Source organism: Nelumbo lutea, chromosome 7 (assembly GCF_056320005.1).
Source record: "Nelumbo lutea isolate HS-2025 chromosome 7, American lotus-T2T, whole genome shotgun sequence".
Classification (NCBI taxonomy): domain Eukaryota; kingdom Viridiplantae; phylum Streptophyta; class Magnoliopsida; order Proteales; family Nelumbonaceae; genus Nelumbo; species Nelumbo lutea.
The window spans coordinates 42,686,224-42,702,634 of record NC_142690.1 but is presented as its reverse complement, the minus strand read 5'-3'; the positions used below and the strand labels follow the sequence as shown (position 1 = coordinate 42,702,634).

Here is a 16,411-nt window from a genome sequence, read left to right as displayed (position 1 = left end):
TTTTCTCCGCAAGTTGGGCATTCACAATCTGCATGCTCCAACTTGAGGGGGGGTGTTAGGATTGAATTGGGAGTCACCGGGATTAGGAGACTCCGCTGAATTAGGATCAAACTAGGAGTAGGAGTCTCCGTTTTGAGTTTGAGTTCCTATGAACTTAGGAGATTCGATGGCTGGCTGTGTATATATCTGAATCTTCAATGAATGAAAACAAGAAAAAAGAAGAAACCAGAAAAGCTCTGGTTTTACATTGATGTGTTGTTTGTTTGATGGAGTTGGTTTTTAGTGATCCGTTTTTTCCCATGCGATTACTTTTTAATTTGTTTGGGGCCTGTATAAGTTTTTTTTTTTCCCTTTTATTTGGATGTCTATTACAAATACTGGGTTTGTATTTCGGTTCGTTTTGATGAGTTGTTTTTGGGTGGCCAGAGGTGGTAGTATTTGTTTTGCATCTGGGTTTTTCATGGGGTTAACTTGTGTTTTCTGTATATCAGCGTGTTCGACAGTTCTACTTCCTGCAAGAGTTGTGCAGGCCTTGAATTTAAACTTCGACGACATGGGTGCTCGTCCACGCATCCATGGAGTTTTTGCTGCAACTGAAAATGGTAGGCGAGCTATTGAGTTTCCTCAACTCCCTTTCCGAGTTGGTGACGCATACACCTAACGTAGTATTTGTTATGTGGGCAGTTGGTATTGCAGATCCGGTGACTGCTCGAAGTAATGCCTCCGATTCCCCCCAAACAATTGGAATTGGAATAACTCATTCCAATTCCGATTCCAGACCCCTATTCCTGCAAACCAAACGAATCCTTATTTCTTAATTGGTTGTTCAACTCTTCAACTCTTTAAAGGGGAGTTGCCTTTCCTGTCGTGAGCTTCAAAAACAAAGATCCTATACTTGCTTTTTTTTTAAGAAAAAAAAACATTGATTTCAAAAGCAAAAACATAGGAAACATGTTCTAGTGTATTTCTTGATTCCAAATCCGAAACCGTGAATGCTTTTTAATGAATTGATGGTCTTAAAAATACATTTTCTTTTTGTTTGAAAATTGAAATTATATTTCATAAGGTACAAATAGCGATTCTGATTGAATGGATACTAGTAGCATAGTTTTCAAAACCAGACTGGATAATGGTTAGATCGGAAAAACTGGGAACAATCGGTTCCATTTTACCCCAAAATTGTTATTTCGGCAAAAACCATTGATTTGGTCAGTAAATCGCTGAGTTGGGCAGTCGAACCATTCGAACCATCCAACAGATTTGGCCATTTTTTTTGACAGAACAGGCCATCCGTTCAATTCGAACGGTCAGACCATTCGACCTGAGAACCGGACCCTTGACCTGTTCGTTATCCAGTTCGATTTTAAAAACCTTGACTACTAGCTCACCTTATTTTAACATTTGATATTTTTATTAATTTATACATTTGGATCCAAATCCATTTAAATGTGGGTTGGTATGATCCATAAAAGTTTGAACATGTGCTAGTTAGGGCCGTTTATCAAACCAATTAACCCGACTCAACCTGACCTGAGTTGGTTGGTTTTCTAGATTTTTTGATTGATTTTAATTGGTTCTGCAATCATATCAGGTGGGTTTTGGTTTGGCCATCTGTAAGTCGACCAAAATTGAACTGACCCAACCATAAATCTATAGTAATATTTTGTATTTTTAAATTTAATTTTTTAATATAGGAAAGTAGGAAATATTCCCATATTTCCTATTTTAAAATATTTTTATATTGTAAACTTAAATTTTTAATTTATTTTTTACTAATACCATTATAATTTTTAAATTTAAATTTGATTTTTTAAGTTTAAATATTTTGAGCCAATTGATCAAACTGAAAACTAATCCAAATCAATACAACTCGAGTTGGCCAATTTTCACTAGTAGTCAATCAATTTCGGGTGACTAACTCCCCAATCCGATCAGGCCAGTTTGGTTGGCCAAACAACTTGCAACCAAACCAAACCAACCAGTGAATACCACTAATGCTAATAATATGGTATACATAATATTATGGTATGTGTAGAATAAAGTTTTGGGAAAATAACATAGACCCTTTGAACTTTCATTTGCAAACTTCAATGAGCTTTCACTCTGTGACAAATACCCCTCAATTAAGACTTCCCACAATTAACTTGGAAAAGGATTCTCATTCAATTAATTTTTTAATCCCCAAATTACCTTTTTTTATTTATTTGAATGATTACAAATACCCTAATGTTAGTGGATTCAAAAGTTAATGCATAAAAAATGTACTGTTCTTTGAAAAATCGTATGATACAAGCCACTACATTGCAATATTTTCAACCTTGGGTGGACTTTTTTTTGTGTGCCACAAACTAAGGTGATGTATAGTGGACCCACGAAATAGTGGGTTTCAAAGCACACCGCACCACTCTAATGCGTTCTGTTATGATGTGGTGTGGTTTAAAACCCACTATATCGTGGTGTGGACTACACCACACCCCAAAATATTGGCAACACCATTATCTCATGGTCATAATCATGCCACAGGCCTCTTTCCCTATCCAGTATTTTGCATGTCTATTAATTTATACATTTTTTAATTTTTTGTCTTATATTTAATTAATAATATTTGTCTTAGCATTACAATTGTTATTAATTGGTATTCAAAATCAGAATTTTACCTTTTTATGTTTTTACTAATTTTAATAATTCTAGATTGATTTCTTGTTAATTATTTATCATGAATATTAGTTCTCTTATATATGTGTGTGCTATGTATTTTTATATTATCTTTAATTTTTTAGTCATTATTAATTTTTTAATTCATCCATTAACTTTTTATTAATTCGTATTAGCCATATTTAAATTGATCAAATATTAAATTAATTTGTATTTTTCTTAAAAAACAAAAAAATATTACTCTTGACCGATGTTGTAGATTATCTCACAGCGTATCCAAGATACATAGAACCAAAATACAAGGTGTAGCCTGAACCACACCACACCCTACAAAAACACCTATATGGGCATGGTGTGGTTAGGGTACCTAATTTTTTTCCATAGCATGGTGTATTCTCAATTACACTACAGGCGTGGTGTAGTCGAAAAATGTAATTAAGAATATATCATCCAATTTCTCAATCACACTACCAATGGAAACATATTCTATATTTTATAACCTTATAGCCACTTTTTTGTTGATTACAAGAACAAAATCAAATTGAATGAGTTTTCACTTTATATTTCTAAAAGATATACATTCTAGACGGCTTTTATGTTGTTTTTGCCCGGTATTTCTTTTTTTTTTTATTCTTTGGACAGGTGACCGGAAGGAAAATAATAATACACCATCATCATGACCAGAAAATTGCAGCCTATTGATACTTCTATGATCTGATTTTTCTCAGCATATAACTTGATGAAGGATGATTTGGCCCAACCTATGAAACGGTGACACGTAAACGCTGACTTAGCATGAGCGACAGTCCAGAGTTGAAGCCCGATGCGACCAAGTGACGGGCCCATGAAGCAGTCCGCTACATTACAGCTCACGAGGGGAGGAGTCCGCCGCGCCGCGAACTCTGGGTTCCCCGTGCTATCTTTGAAGAGATACTCCGAGGAAACTATAGCTCGCGAGCTAAAGTTATTAGCTCGCCCAAGCTCCCTAGCAGACAAGTCATTCCGAGGACCAATTCCACTAAGGGTAATCCTGGAGTGTTTCAAGCTCGCCACAAAATAGCTTGCGAACGAGCCGCACTGGCGCTCTTCAGGAAGCTTCCGACTGACAAGCCGTACCGGTCAGACTGTGTCATATCCTCTACTGACGGCACAGCCCTAGTCCTTTCGACAATCTGCGTCCATGTCTTTCAGTAGGCAAAGGCATGCCTACCACTTTGGAAATGTGTCACTCACCCGGGCGAGGCATACGCCACAACAGCCACCAGCGCAGCCCTAGCAGGTAACGGCTGTGGCAGGAGCCCAGTGGCGGTTATGCCCGACCTAATGTGAGTGTCCCTATAAAAGCCCTCAGGGCAGAAGAGAAACTTCTTCTTGAATCTCTGACCTCTTGAATATAGTGGTAACGCGCTATCTACACTCTTAGCCTTTTGCCTTTTCCTTGCTTCTATCGAGTACTGACTTAAGCATCGGAGCATTCCCACGGGGTAAACCCCCCGGGAATTCTTCTTCTTCCTCATCTCATGTACCTTCCAGGATCCATGTGAGTGCCAGATAGGAGTGACCGGATTGCGCTACATCATTTGGCACCGTTTGCGGGAAACACTTCAAAAGGCCTTTCTCTCTAAATTCTCACAGTTCTTTTCTTCCTTGAAAAAATCCAACACTCATAGCTTCCTCTAGCAATGTCGGACAAATCACGAAAATGGATAACTCCAGGGAACAACCCCAGCTTCCTACTGTCTGTATCGGACAGTTCACCGTCCCCCTCTCAGCGGATGGAATCCCTAGCTTGAATGTGCCTCTCACAGTGGCACCTGCCATCGCCCCACTCCCTGCTATAGTCGGAGCAACGTTCACCAAACCTTCGGTCGTGCCCTCAGCGGCCAGCCCAAACCAACTGGAACACTTGATGCAGTGCATGTGGGCCATGCAGACCCAAATGCAACAGCTCCAGCAACTTCAGCTCTATCAACAACACATACTGCACCAAGTCTCCCAGTATCAGTATCAGCAACAATTCCCCCAGCTGCCTCAACCTCAACTTCAACAGCCACAGTTCCCGCCTTGGCACCCAGTCTCGCAGCAAGCTAAGTCTCGCTGCCAGGACAAGCGCTCCGCTGGCCAAGGAGAGGCCCCCCAAAACCTCCCAGAAACCAAGCCTCCCCCCGCGGCAAATGAGAGAGACCGGCTACCCTGGTCTCACCGTGGGCGGGCAGGTCGGGAGGACCCCAGCTCGCCAGGTCTGCATCACCTCGGTAGTCGAAGTTTGAAACCCTGATCCTTGAGAACCGGTTTGAGATCCTAGTAGCAGACTCCAAGCAAGACCCCTCTGTCCGCAGCCATCACCAACAGATCAAGCTACTTCTTACACAAACCATTCCAGACAGCGTAGAGGTGAGCAGTACGAATGTCGAGCCCGCCAAGAACCAGAGACGCCGCCGCCGAGCTCGCCGATCAGTCACCCGCGATTGCCCGAGCTCATGGGCAAAGAAGAGGTAAGCTCGGCCGAAGTCAAAGCTCCCCTCCTCTCGGTTCCATCCCCTCTGTCTTCTGAATTCCTGGCAGTCCCAATGCCCAAATACTTCAAGCTCCCCCCTCTTGACAAGTATGACGGGTCGTTCAACCCAAACGATCATGTAGATGTCTTTCAGTCACAGATGCACCTGGCGAGAGCCAGTGAGTCATGCATGTGCGTGGCTTTCTCCACTACTTTTAGAGGAGCAACCCGCACGTGGTACCGGAATTTGGCACCTGGGTCGATAAGAAGTTGGGCGTAGTTCGCACAAACCTTCACGTCCCACTTCATCACTAGCAAACGGTGCCCGCGAACTGAAGAAAGCCTCCTCAGCATAGTACAGAGAGGGAGAGTCCATCCAGAGCTATATCAAGTGGTTCAACGATGCCTGTATGCAGATACTGTGCCTGGACCCCATCGTACGCCTTGCATCAGCTAAGAAGGGCATGACACACAAAGAGTCTAAATGGCACATGGTCATCAACCAACTAGCGACCATAATCGGGTTCCTGAAGCTTGTGGACAGGTTCATAGCCACCGAAGAGGAGATCAACCAAAAGGGTGAGGGCACACCCAAAAAAGGGAAGAGGGAAGGAGAGATTTACAGTCAAGGGGACAACCGAAAGAAAAAGGACACAGCTCGGGGGGCAAAGCCGGGTGAGTTTTTTTGACCTCCTATAGCGGACCGAGCTGATTACACCCCATTGAACGCGAAGTGGGCTGAAATCCTGATGGCGATCAAGGATGCCTCGTATGTGAAGTGGCCACCCCGTCTGAGGGGGAGTCCCAATGAAAGAAATAAGAATTTGTATTGTAGTTTTCACAAAGATCATGGTTATAGTACCGAGAGTTGTAAAAACCTCCATGACGAGATAGAGGAGCTCATCTGTCGCGGATATCTAAGAAACTTTGTACAGAGTAATAATAATAGTAATAAAACAGGTCAGCAAGGGGAGCACCGTAAGGATGCCCCCGAGTCCAACAGCAAGCCAGTCGAGCAACTACAAAGGTAGCCTTTGGAGGAGAGGCCAATTTGGGGGACCATCCACATGATAGTGGGAGGTTCGATCATTGCGAGTTGCACATCAGTGACAACGCGGATGTCGGTTCGTGAGGCCACCCGAGAGGAGCAGAAATCCCCAAAGCGGCCAAGAACAAAAGAGCTAATTTTCTTCATAGAAGATGATGCGTGGGGAGTCCATTACCCCCATGATGACGTGCTCATAATAAAGCTTTGAATCAACGACTTTGAGGTCAGACGCGTACTCATCGACTCAGGTAGCTCGGCCGACATCCTCTTCAAAGCTGCGTTTGATCAGCTCCAGTTGCAAAGAGGCGACCTGAAGCCCGCAGACACTCCTTTGGTAGGCTTCAGTGGAGAAGAAGTTTGGCCCCTTGGGAAAATAACAGTACTGGAGGAAGTTAGCACGTGGCCTTGTGTGGTCAGATTCCAGCATGACTTCCTGGTGGTCGCGACCCTCTCCCCCTACAATGCCATAATAGGTCGACCGATCACCCATGTCCTATGGGCGGTGGTCTCTACTTACCATTTGGCTATGAAGTTTCCAATAGACTTTGCTGTGGGGGCAGCGCAGGGCAACCAGCTCGAATCCCGCAAATGCTACGTCGCCGCCCTGAAGGGAAAAATCAAGGTGGCCGATGACCTCAAGCTGGAGTGGCCTATGGAGCAAGGCGAAGAATGAGCTGCGCCCATAGAAGAAACAATCGCAGTTCTGACCTTAGCAGCAGACCCAGCTTGGATGCTTCAGATCGGCGCTTCTGTCCAAGAACCTCTGTGATCCGAATTGGTAAGTTTCTTACTTCAAAATTTAGATATTCCCGAAATGTTCAAAACTTCTTTTGGAAAAACATTGTATGCCTCTTCGGATTACCTCGGGTATTGATTTCTGACAATGGAAAACAGTTTGAAGACTTCAAATTCCAAGACTGGTGCCAAGACATGAGAATTCGACAAAACTTTACTTCAGTTGCACACCCTCAAGCAAACGGTCAGACAGAAGTCACGAACAGAGCCATCCTCCGTGGATTAAAGGCACAGTTGAACCGAGCTAAAGGATTGTGGGCAGATGAACTACTCAGTGTTCTATGGGCATACTGGACCACGGAGAAGACTGCCATGGGAGAAACACCCTTCAATCTCACCTACGACACCGAAGTAGTAATCCCTGCAGAGATTGAAGTGCCTACGCTGCAACTAGAAGCATACAGTGATCAAACGAATGAAGATGAGCTACATACCAACCTCGATCTACTCGACAAAGTAAGGGACCTCACGTACATCAGGACCGCAACCTACCAACAGAGAGTAGCTCGGTACTATAATGCTAGGGTCAAGAGGTGGACCCTTCGCGTTGGCGACCTGGTCCTTCGTAAAGTTATGGTACCTGAGCTCGGCGCTGGCAAGCTCGGGTCCAAATGGGAAGGTCCCTACCAAGTGAAGTGGGTGCTCGGGGAAGGAATGTACGAGCTCGAGATCCTCGAAGGGAAACAAGTACCTCGGGCATGGAATATTGTCAACTTAAGACAATACTATCTGTAACAACCGAGTAGGCCACGAGTTGCTCCCAAAGCCTAAGGGTAAAAATGCCAAGCTAACACAGTCTCGGCACAATAAGAATTGTCAACTTAAGACAATACTATCTGTAACAACCGAGTAGGCCACAAGCCGCTCCCAAAGCCTAAAGGCAAAAATGCCGAGCTAACATGATATCGGTGCAATAAGACCCGGTCGCCTTTGAGGCACGGGCAAACCTCAAAAATAGACTATAAGTCACCCCCAGAGCCTAAGGGCAAAGAATGTCGAGCTAACACGATCTCGGTGCAGTCAGACCCAGTCGTCTCCATGATAGCTTGTCAAGGTGAGGAGTGTAAGCAGCTCGGGCTTAAACCCCACAAAATGTGGCTTGTCCTAGTACAACGATCGAAGTAAAGAATAAACGACGGACAAATAGTTTGGGTACACGTAGTGATCGACTTGTGCACCATGGAGATGCCTTACTTCGGGTAAATAACTCTAATAGCTTAGTATCGAGATCGCCTTAGAAAAGATACAAAGAGCCCATCATACTTGGAAGAAGAACGAAACAACTTTCATTATCATTTCAAAAAAAAAGGGTGCAATAACTGAGCTAAACAGCTTGAGGAAGTCTAACTACCACAGGGCACAACCGCCCAACCAAAGACTTGTGAAAGGCTGGGTTTACGGCACCCGAAAGCAACCAGAAGTCCAGAGAAACACCGCCTCAAGGATCCACCATCTCATCCTCTGGGGAGTCAGGCTCCTCTTCTTCTGCTTGGTCCACTGTCTTAGGAGACAGACCCTTCATAGTAATGCTGTTGAGGTTGAGTCCGGAGAATTTCTTCCGAACTAGCCACCAGCAAAGCTTAAACCCAGAGCGCTAGAGCTTCTTGTTAACAACCCATTGGTCGAGGGCATCGACGTGATGGATGTGTGTTTGGAGAGCCATGGCATGGATGGCGGAATTCACCTATTGACGAAAGAGAAGATCAGAGGACAACAAAGAGAAGAAAAACAAGAGAGAAAAAGGGAAAAAGGTCACTTACCACCATGCAATGGGCAGAGGCAAACGCGGAGAGGTCTCCGGGCTCCATGTTCCCCCACTGAGCGACCTCGTCATTAGTAATCACCTTCCGGCTTCTCCGGCGAGCCACAAGATAATCATTTACCCCTTCCCAGTTTCCCATTGGGAACCGGGGGTAAGGACGGGGCTGAAGGGGATTACAGGGAGCCTCCCCCGACTGAGGGAGCTCGTTCCTCCTAGGGTTAATCCCACTAGTCCCCTCAGGTGGGGGCATCAGAGTCTCGGGTGGAGGAGAGGGTAGAACCGGCTCGGCAGGCCCGAACTCAGTACTTCCCGAAGGGGGAGTCCGGTCGGGGCACACCCTCTTCGCATGGCGCCTCTGGCTACTCAAGAGGAGGCGGTGCGAATCGGCACTGGACATGATGGCTGCCAAAAGACCACAAGATATTAATCCAACAAGAAACAAAATACATGTGTACACGATATTGTCACAAGGCACTACGCAACCTAGAAAGCCGACCTACTCAGGCTCAAGTCTGCCTGAACGAGCTTCTCCTCAGCCAAGTAGTACGAGCAAAAGAAGCCTACCAATGCCCAGGACAGCATCGTTTTCTGAATTTTGGGGTCTAGCTCAGCCCCGGGGTCTTGGATGGCGCCCCTCCAAGCAGTGGGGAAGGGCCACCCCTCAGGGTTACAAACTACAAAGTAATCCCACTTCCAAATGGGAATCTTATTCGGCAGATTGTACATGAGCTTATAGCCACGACGGGGAGAGAGGTAAAAAAAGCGTCTGTCTAAAGGAACCCCAGGAGCAGCATTTTTTATACAAAGGATAAAGACAAAAATATCAAGGTCCAAAGGAAGCCAGTACTCGTAACACAGAGATATAGTCCCAACCATGTTTTGAATGGCGTTGGGATGAAGTTGGTCAATGGTGACGTTAAAGTGATTTAACACCTCCACTATCAAGGGGTGTAGGGGGAGACGCAAGCCAGCCTCAAGCTGTTCCTAAAAGATTACTATGTTATTGGGACCATGTTCCCAAGGGAAGTTGCCAGTAGGGAGGCTGTAAACTAGGTCCCCAGGGAGGCAAAAGTAGTGGATCAGAGATCTGAGTCTCTCCGCTGTCATCAAGGTAGGGCCAAAGGTATCAGGCTCCCTCCCCCTAGAAGTAGGTGCTACGTCGCCAGAGGCCTCCTGAGCCTCTGGGATCTACTCCCAGGCTCCCCCTGAGCTTGAGGGAGCATCATCATCCTGGCTATCGCCCCTGTGATAGGTGTGGTATGAGTACCCAGACATGGCTAACAGCGATTGAAACTCACCAGAGTAGACGGAACGAAGCAAACTGAGGAATTCAGGTAGGATAGGTGAAGTGCGCGACCTTAGAATCCAAAGACAGCAAGATGGTGTGGGAGAAAAAGAGGCCCGAGGGGGTCCCTATTTATAGTCTCCACCCTTTCAAATTGACGGCCTGGATCAAAGCAAATCCAATGGCCCACGGGCGCCTTGACTACACGCTTTCTGAAAACTGAAGGCGATTGGCGGCACGTCTTCCATAATTAAGGTAGTCGCAACCGCACGACGTTCGGAATTCAAAGCCACTTCAGCCCATTTTCGGAATCCAAAAAGTTAGGAAAATCAGAAAATCTCTTGATCCCCGCAAATGCATTTAATGAGGGCAGTTAATCAAGTTTGAGTTTCGGTCAAACGGTCCATCGCGCTTCATAAACTCCCCACACTAAGGCAGTACTCTTAGCTCGAGGAGTGGGGGGCAATTGATGAAGGATGATTTGACCCAACCTATGAAACGGTGACACATAGACGTTGACTTAGCATGAGCGACAGCCCAACGTTGAAGCCCGATGCGACCAAGTGACGGGCCCACGTGAAGGGGATGGGATATCCATCACATGGACACCCAAATCTTGCGGAATGGACTGGGTGAATTTCAAAAATTTCTTCTATCTTTGCAGGGAATTGAATTCCCTATTTTAGAAAAACATATTTTTTAATGATCAATCTTGACCATTAACCAAACCAGATCTTAACCAAAAGGAGTAAGAGGGAGGATGTACCTGATACAGAGAAACAGTATCTCCCAATGGAGGTGTTCATGCCCAAGGAAGGATCAAAATCTGCTCCCATTGAAGATGACGTAGTGTAGGATGGAGCAGAATCAACAATGTTCTTCCAAAAGAACTTGACCCTTCGCAAGAATCAATAGGATGGCTTGTGAATATAGCTCCAATCAATCTTTTCCCAAAAGATTGGTATCAAGATCAAATCTTGATTACTTCTGTAGAGAGTAGGAGATCGAACTACTGGAGGTGGCGGCTGCAGGAAGGAGACGGCTAGAGAGTATTCGCAGGGTGCAGAATTCTTTCTTCTTGTGATTTTTGGCTCTGAAGAGAATTGAACATCAATCAATAATAGTTGCCGCCCCTTTCTCCTTTCATAATCTTAAAGGGATCAGTTCCTAATCCCATTAGGAGTTGCTGATCCAAATCATATTTGGATTAGAAGTCCTTTTAAGTGATAAGGGATAAGCCTTATCTTATCTGCAGATCAGATCAGATTAGCCATCTCCTAATCTAATTAGGAGGCTTCCAGATCTAAATCTCATTTAGATCTTGGACTCTCTAAGTGGATAGGGTCTAGGCCCAATCCTATCAGCTGATCCATCTCAGAATTCATCCCCTTTTTAACTGGCTGATCAAATTAGCCCAGATCGAAATGGGCTTAAGGCCCATTTAATGTTATGTACTCACTTAGCCTTTCAAACTGCTGCCCAGTTGGGCTTCCTTGTATGGCATGGGACCCAAACATTGATCTACACATCAACCACATGGGTTCGGCTCAGCCTTTGTTACAAGGCCTGGTCGAATACACTGTTATGGACAGTGCACCCCCTGAAACCCATCTTATGGGCTCTATGGGCCCAACACTTACCCTAAGTGGTCCCTGGGCCAAGTCACCTTGTAACACCCAGGGACTGTGGGCGGATGCAAGATTAGCCCATCAGGTATTATCCTCAATGGTCTTACACTTAACCTCTCAGCCCATAATGATCACACACTGCCCGACAAGAGAGGACCTCTCCCTCAGCTGCAAGGAACAGTGTTGCACTCTCTGCTTATATGGATCCCGGGAATTAAAACCTTTTGCAAATCATTTCGAAACCATAATATATATACTTTTATATCTCATATAAAATATATTTTGCAAAACAAATCTCAATGATTGAAATCAGCTACCAGCAGTCTTGGTTTCCATTAGTGAGAGTGCATCCCCGATCATTACCTTTGTCCGACAAAGGGGCTGATCTTGTCACTATGATCACCCACTCAGATGAATTCTCAGACTGTCCCAACATACCCAGGTTTTGACCCCCGCTAAGGATCTCACTAAATGGTATATCAAAGACAACCCAATCCGACACCTAGTGTAGTATCATAATCGAGTCTAGGGGTCGGGTGTAACTTTCCAATTTTACCCATCAATATCCAAGGTCCAGGGCAATACTGGAAATCTGGTCCAGTTCAAAGATTCAATTAATCCTACACTATATGTGCCTAGGGTCTCACCCTGGCAACTGAGACAGGCCACCCCAACCGACTTGGTGGCACCATAGTGTCAGCCTTGTCAGGATAGGTCTCCCCAAACCGACCCACTGGCTGTGAACATTCTAAACTAACACGAGTCTCATTAAGTGTCCAGTTTAAGGGTATTACACAGAAACATACCAAGGGAACGTGAATCAAATATGCACTTTTATTCATTTACAATAAACTTATAAAGTACATCATCTTGATTGAAGCTAAGGGCATACAAAACTGTCTAACACCACGAAGCAGTCTACTACGTTACAGTTCACGAGGGGAGGAGTCCACCATGACGCAAACTCTGGGTTCCCTATGCTATCTTTGAAGAGATACTCCGAGGCAACTGTAGCTCGCGAGCTAAAGTTATTAGCTCAGCCGAGCTCCCTAGCAGACAAGTCATTCTGAGGACCAATTCCACTAAGGGTAATCCTGGAGTGTTTCAAGCTCGCCACAAAATAGCTCGCAAACGAGCCGCATTGGCGCTCTTCAGGAAGCTTCCGATTTACAGGCCGTACTGGTCAGACTGCGCCATATCCTCTACTGATGGTGCAGTCCCAGTCCTTTCGACAGTCTGCGTCCACGTCTTTTAGCAGGCAAAGGCATGCCTTCCACTTCGGAAACGTGTCACTCACCCGGGTGAGGCGTATGCCACAACGGCCACCTGCGCAGCCCTGGCAGGTGACGACTGTGGCAAGAGACCAATGGCGGTTATGCCCGACCTAATGTGAGTTTCCCTATAAAAGCCCTCAAGGCATAAGTGAAACTTCTTCTTGAATCTCTGACCTCTTGAATATAGTGGTAATGCGCTATCTACACTCTTAGCCTTTCGCCTTTTTCTTGCTTCTACCGAATACTGACTTAAACATCGGAGTATTCCCAATGGATAAACCCCCTGGGAATTCTTCTTCTTCCTCATCTTAGGTACCTTCCAAGAGCCACGTAAGTGCTAGATAGGAATGACGTAATTACACTACATCATAAAGCACAAAATGCAATTGATGTGTCCACTATTAATGTTCTTCAACCTAGTGTCGTCCTACTGGAATCCTAATAAATAATAACCTATTGGAATCCTCTGAAATTCCTGACACAATTCTGAGCTTAGATGGCTCATCCTAATAAATAATAACCTAAGGACATGGTTCTGAATTGGCCCTAAAATAGTCTTGGCCGTATGAACATGTTCCAGAGGAAGGAAATACTTGATTGAACAAGACTTCTAACAATTTTTTCATATAGAATTTACTGCATCAAGTAAGTTTTATACAATTTTATATACTTTTCTACTCATTCTCAATCCTCCACATAAAACATCATCTCTCACCATTTTGTAATCTTACAATGCATTCATCCGACCAAATGGAAGTATTACACAATTTATTCTAACTAGAGATTTCAATAGCCTTCACTTCCGGTTTCTTTGTCTCTTCCTTTGGAACAGTTATAGTAAGAACTCCATTCTCCATCGCCGCTTTCACCTGGTCCACCTTGGCATTCTCCGGCAACCGGAATCGACGAAGGAACTTGCCGCTGCTGCGTTCGATGCGGTGCCACTTATCGTTCTTCTCTTCGTGTTCTCTGTTGCGCTCTCCACTAATTTGTAAGACCCTACCTTCTTCCAGTTCGACTTTCACTTCTTCCTTCTTCAGGCCAGGAAGGTCAGCTTTGAAGACATGGGCTTCTGGAGTCTCCTTCCAATCGATGTGGGTATTGGCAAATGCTGCCGCTTCGGTTGAGGATTGAAGGGCTCTGACAGCATTGCCGAAGGTGAGGTCCTGGAATGGATCCCAAATGTCCATAGAGAAAGGATCGAAGATGTTGCTTCGTCGGCCACCGAAAACGCTTGGGATGATCGACATCTCTGCTTCAGGATTTCTGTTTGAAATAGAGAAAATACAAATAGTCACAGAGGGATTGAAACGCTTGTTAGCTACGAGCGGGAAGCCTTTCAATTTGACGAGTGCTGAAAGATTTCACGATGCAGAGATTAGGGATGCATTCGGTATTTATAGAGAAGAAGAGGAAGTCTCTCGTAATTTCGGAATATTTCTGTATGCTTCGACTTTGTCAATTCGGGAACATTCTATGGTTCTAGTTCCTCTTTTTAACGTTCTAGGCTTCTAGCTCCTTCTCACCAATCACGAACTTACACGAATATATGCCCATTTGGCAGGGCTTTCACTGAGCGGCTTCTGGCTTTGCACGATGGGCTCGATGCACCTGGAAAGCCCAAGTAGCGTTCACTCGGTGCAGACATTCACCATCCGATGAAACCACTGATTCTAATAGCTTCTTCAAAGCGGCTCTCAATCAACCCCGGTTTTAGGCCCATATGTGTTCTGATATGGGTCCAATCACCAATGAATGAGTCAGCCCACATAAGACAACTAATATAAGGGATGTCAATCTATGTCTCTGGTTCCATCATTTAAACTACCTCATCTGGTTCACAGGTCCAACCGTTTCATTATCTGGTTCGACCATTCCACCATTCAAATAAAAATTGTATTAAAACAACAAAAAAAAAGTAATTGATGGTAAAGCCTTTCAAAACAATGGAAGGGAAAAGTAGGGAAACCAAACACAGCCTAAGGAAGTGTTCTCCAATATGAATATTTTTACTTATTGTGAGCAAGGTTCCAAATATTTTGATAATGCATCAGGCGTATTGTATCGTATTAGTAGCTCCTTGAAATCCCAAATAAAGGATATTTTGGAATTTGACCACTTTCAGGAGTAGGAAAGCCTAAAACCGACCCCTGAAACAATTTAAAAATCTAAAAAAAAAATTATGAAGTATCGAAATGCCCATGTTCGTGCGTATCGATAGTTCGATACTTTAAACCATGGTTGTGAGTTTTAAAACAAAGGTTCCATATTGGGTTTTTCTAATTGTTCCTTGTTGTATGGTGAATTTCTTGTTTCCAAAGCTGAAACTAGAAACATTTTCTTGAATTTCTAATTTTAAAAACATATGTTCTCTAGTATTTGGTATTATATTTCAACACAAATGGTGGTTCTGGTTAAATGAATACCATGTTCTAAAAAAGATGAGCATTCCCGGAGAGTCACTTATGCCCAAAAGGAAGATCACCCTACCCCTATTGATCGGAGATGGTTGACTTCATCGTTGTCCAATACCAATGGTTGACTTCATCGTTGTCCACCATCCTCGGTCGACTAACCCTGAATGCTCTATGAGTCTCGGTGTCCACCTACCACCTAGTAATCAAGTTCTCGACCCTGTATGGAATAGGTGTAGCGTGTGGAGACCAGAGGGCAGCACAACAATGCTACCTGACAGCCTATTGAGGAAGACCACATGCTGCGGAGACGTTGATAACAGAGAACATAGACCTACGAGACGAGCTAAAGATGCAGCACGACAAGCCCGTCGAAGACCTCATATAGGTGTCGCCCTTTGATGAAGACCCCAAAAAGACAGTTCAGGTCGGATCCCTCTTAGAAGATCATCTTCGAGAAGATTTGATACAATTGCTGAAGGACAACATGGACGTGTTCGCCTAGTTAGTGGCAGATAAGCCGGGCGTCAACCCCTAGGTCATCACCCATTGCTTGAACGCTGACCCGCGTGTTAGACAGTTATGCCCTTAGCTCCAATTAGATTGATGTACCTTTTGACATTTATTGTAAATGAATAAAGTACATAATTGATTCATGTCATTGTGGTGTGTTTCTGTGTAATACCCTTAAACTGGACACTTATGAGACTTGTGTTAGTTTAGAAACTTCATAGCCGTTGGATAGATCTGGGGAGATTTATCCACCAAGGCTGACACCGATGTGTCACCAAATTGGTTGGGGTGGCTTTTCTTATCTGCCAGGGTGAGACCTGAGGTAAATGTAGTGTGGGTTTTCTTGAAACTTTAAACTGGACCAAAATTCCAGTATTGCCTTAGACCTTGGAGATAGATGGGCAAAACTGAAATGTTATCCCTGACCCCTAGATTCGATTATGGTACTACACTAGGTGTCAGATTGAGCTGACTTTGATATGCCAATCAGTGAGATCCTTAGAGGGGGTCAAAACCTAGGTATGTTGGGACATATTAAGA

General features: G+C 44.5%; 1 protein-coding gene across 1 annotated transcript; it reads right to left on the bottom strand.

Annotated features, from left to right (window-relative positions):
• Positions 1 to 13,552: 13,552 nt before the first annotated feature.
• LOC148846191 (17.8 kDa class I heat shock protein-like) lies at positions 13,553 to 14,857 on the bottom strand. The gene has a single exon (XM_088953303.1). It carries the CDS (start codon positions 14,192 to 14,194, stop codon positions 13,718 to 13,720), a length of 477 nt encoding a protein of 158 aa, XP_088809429.1. The 5' UTR covers positions 14,195 to 14,857; the 3' UTR covers positions 13,553 to 13,717.
• Between the last annotated feature and the right edge of the window lie 1,554 nt (positions 14,858 to 16,411).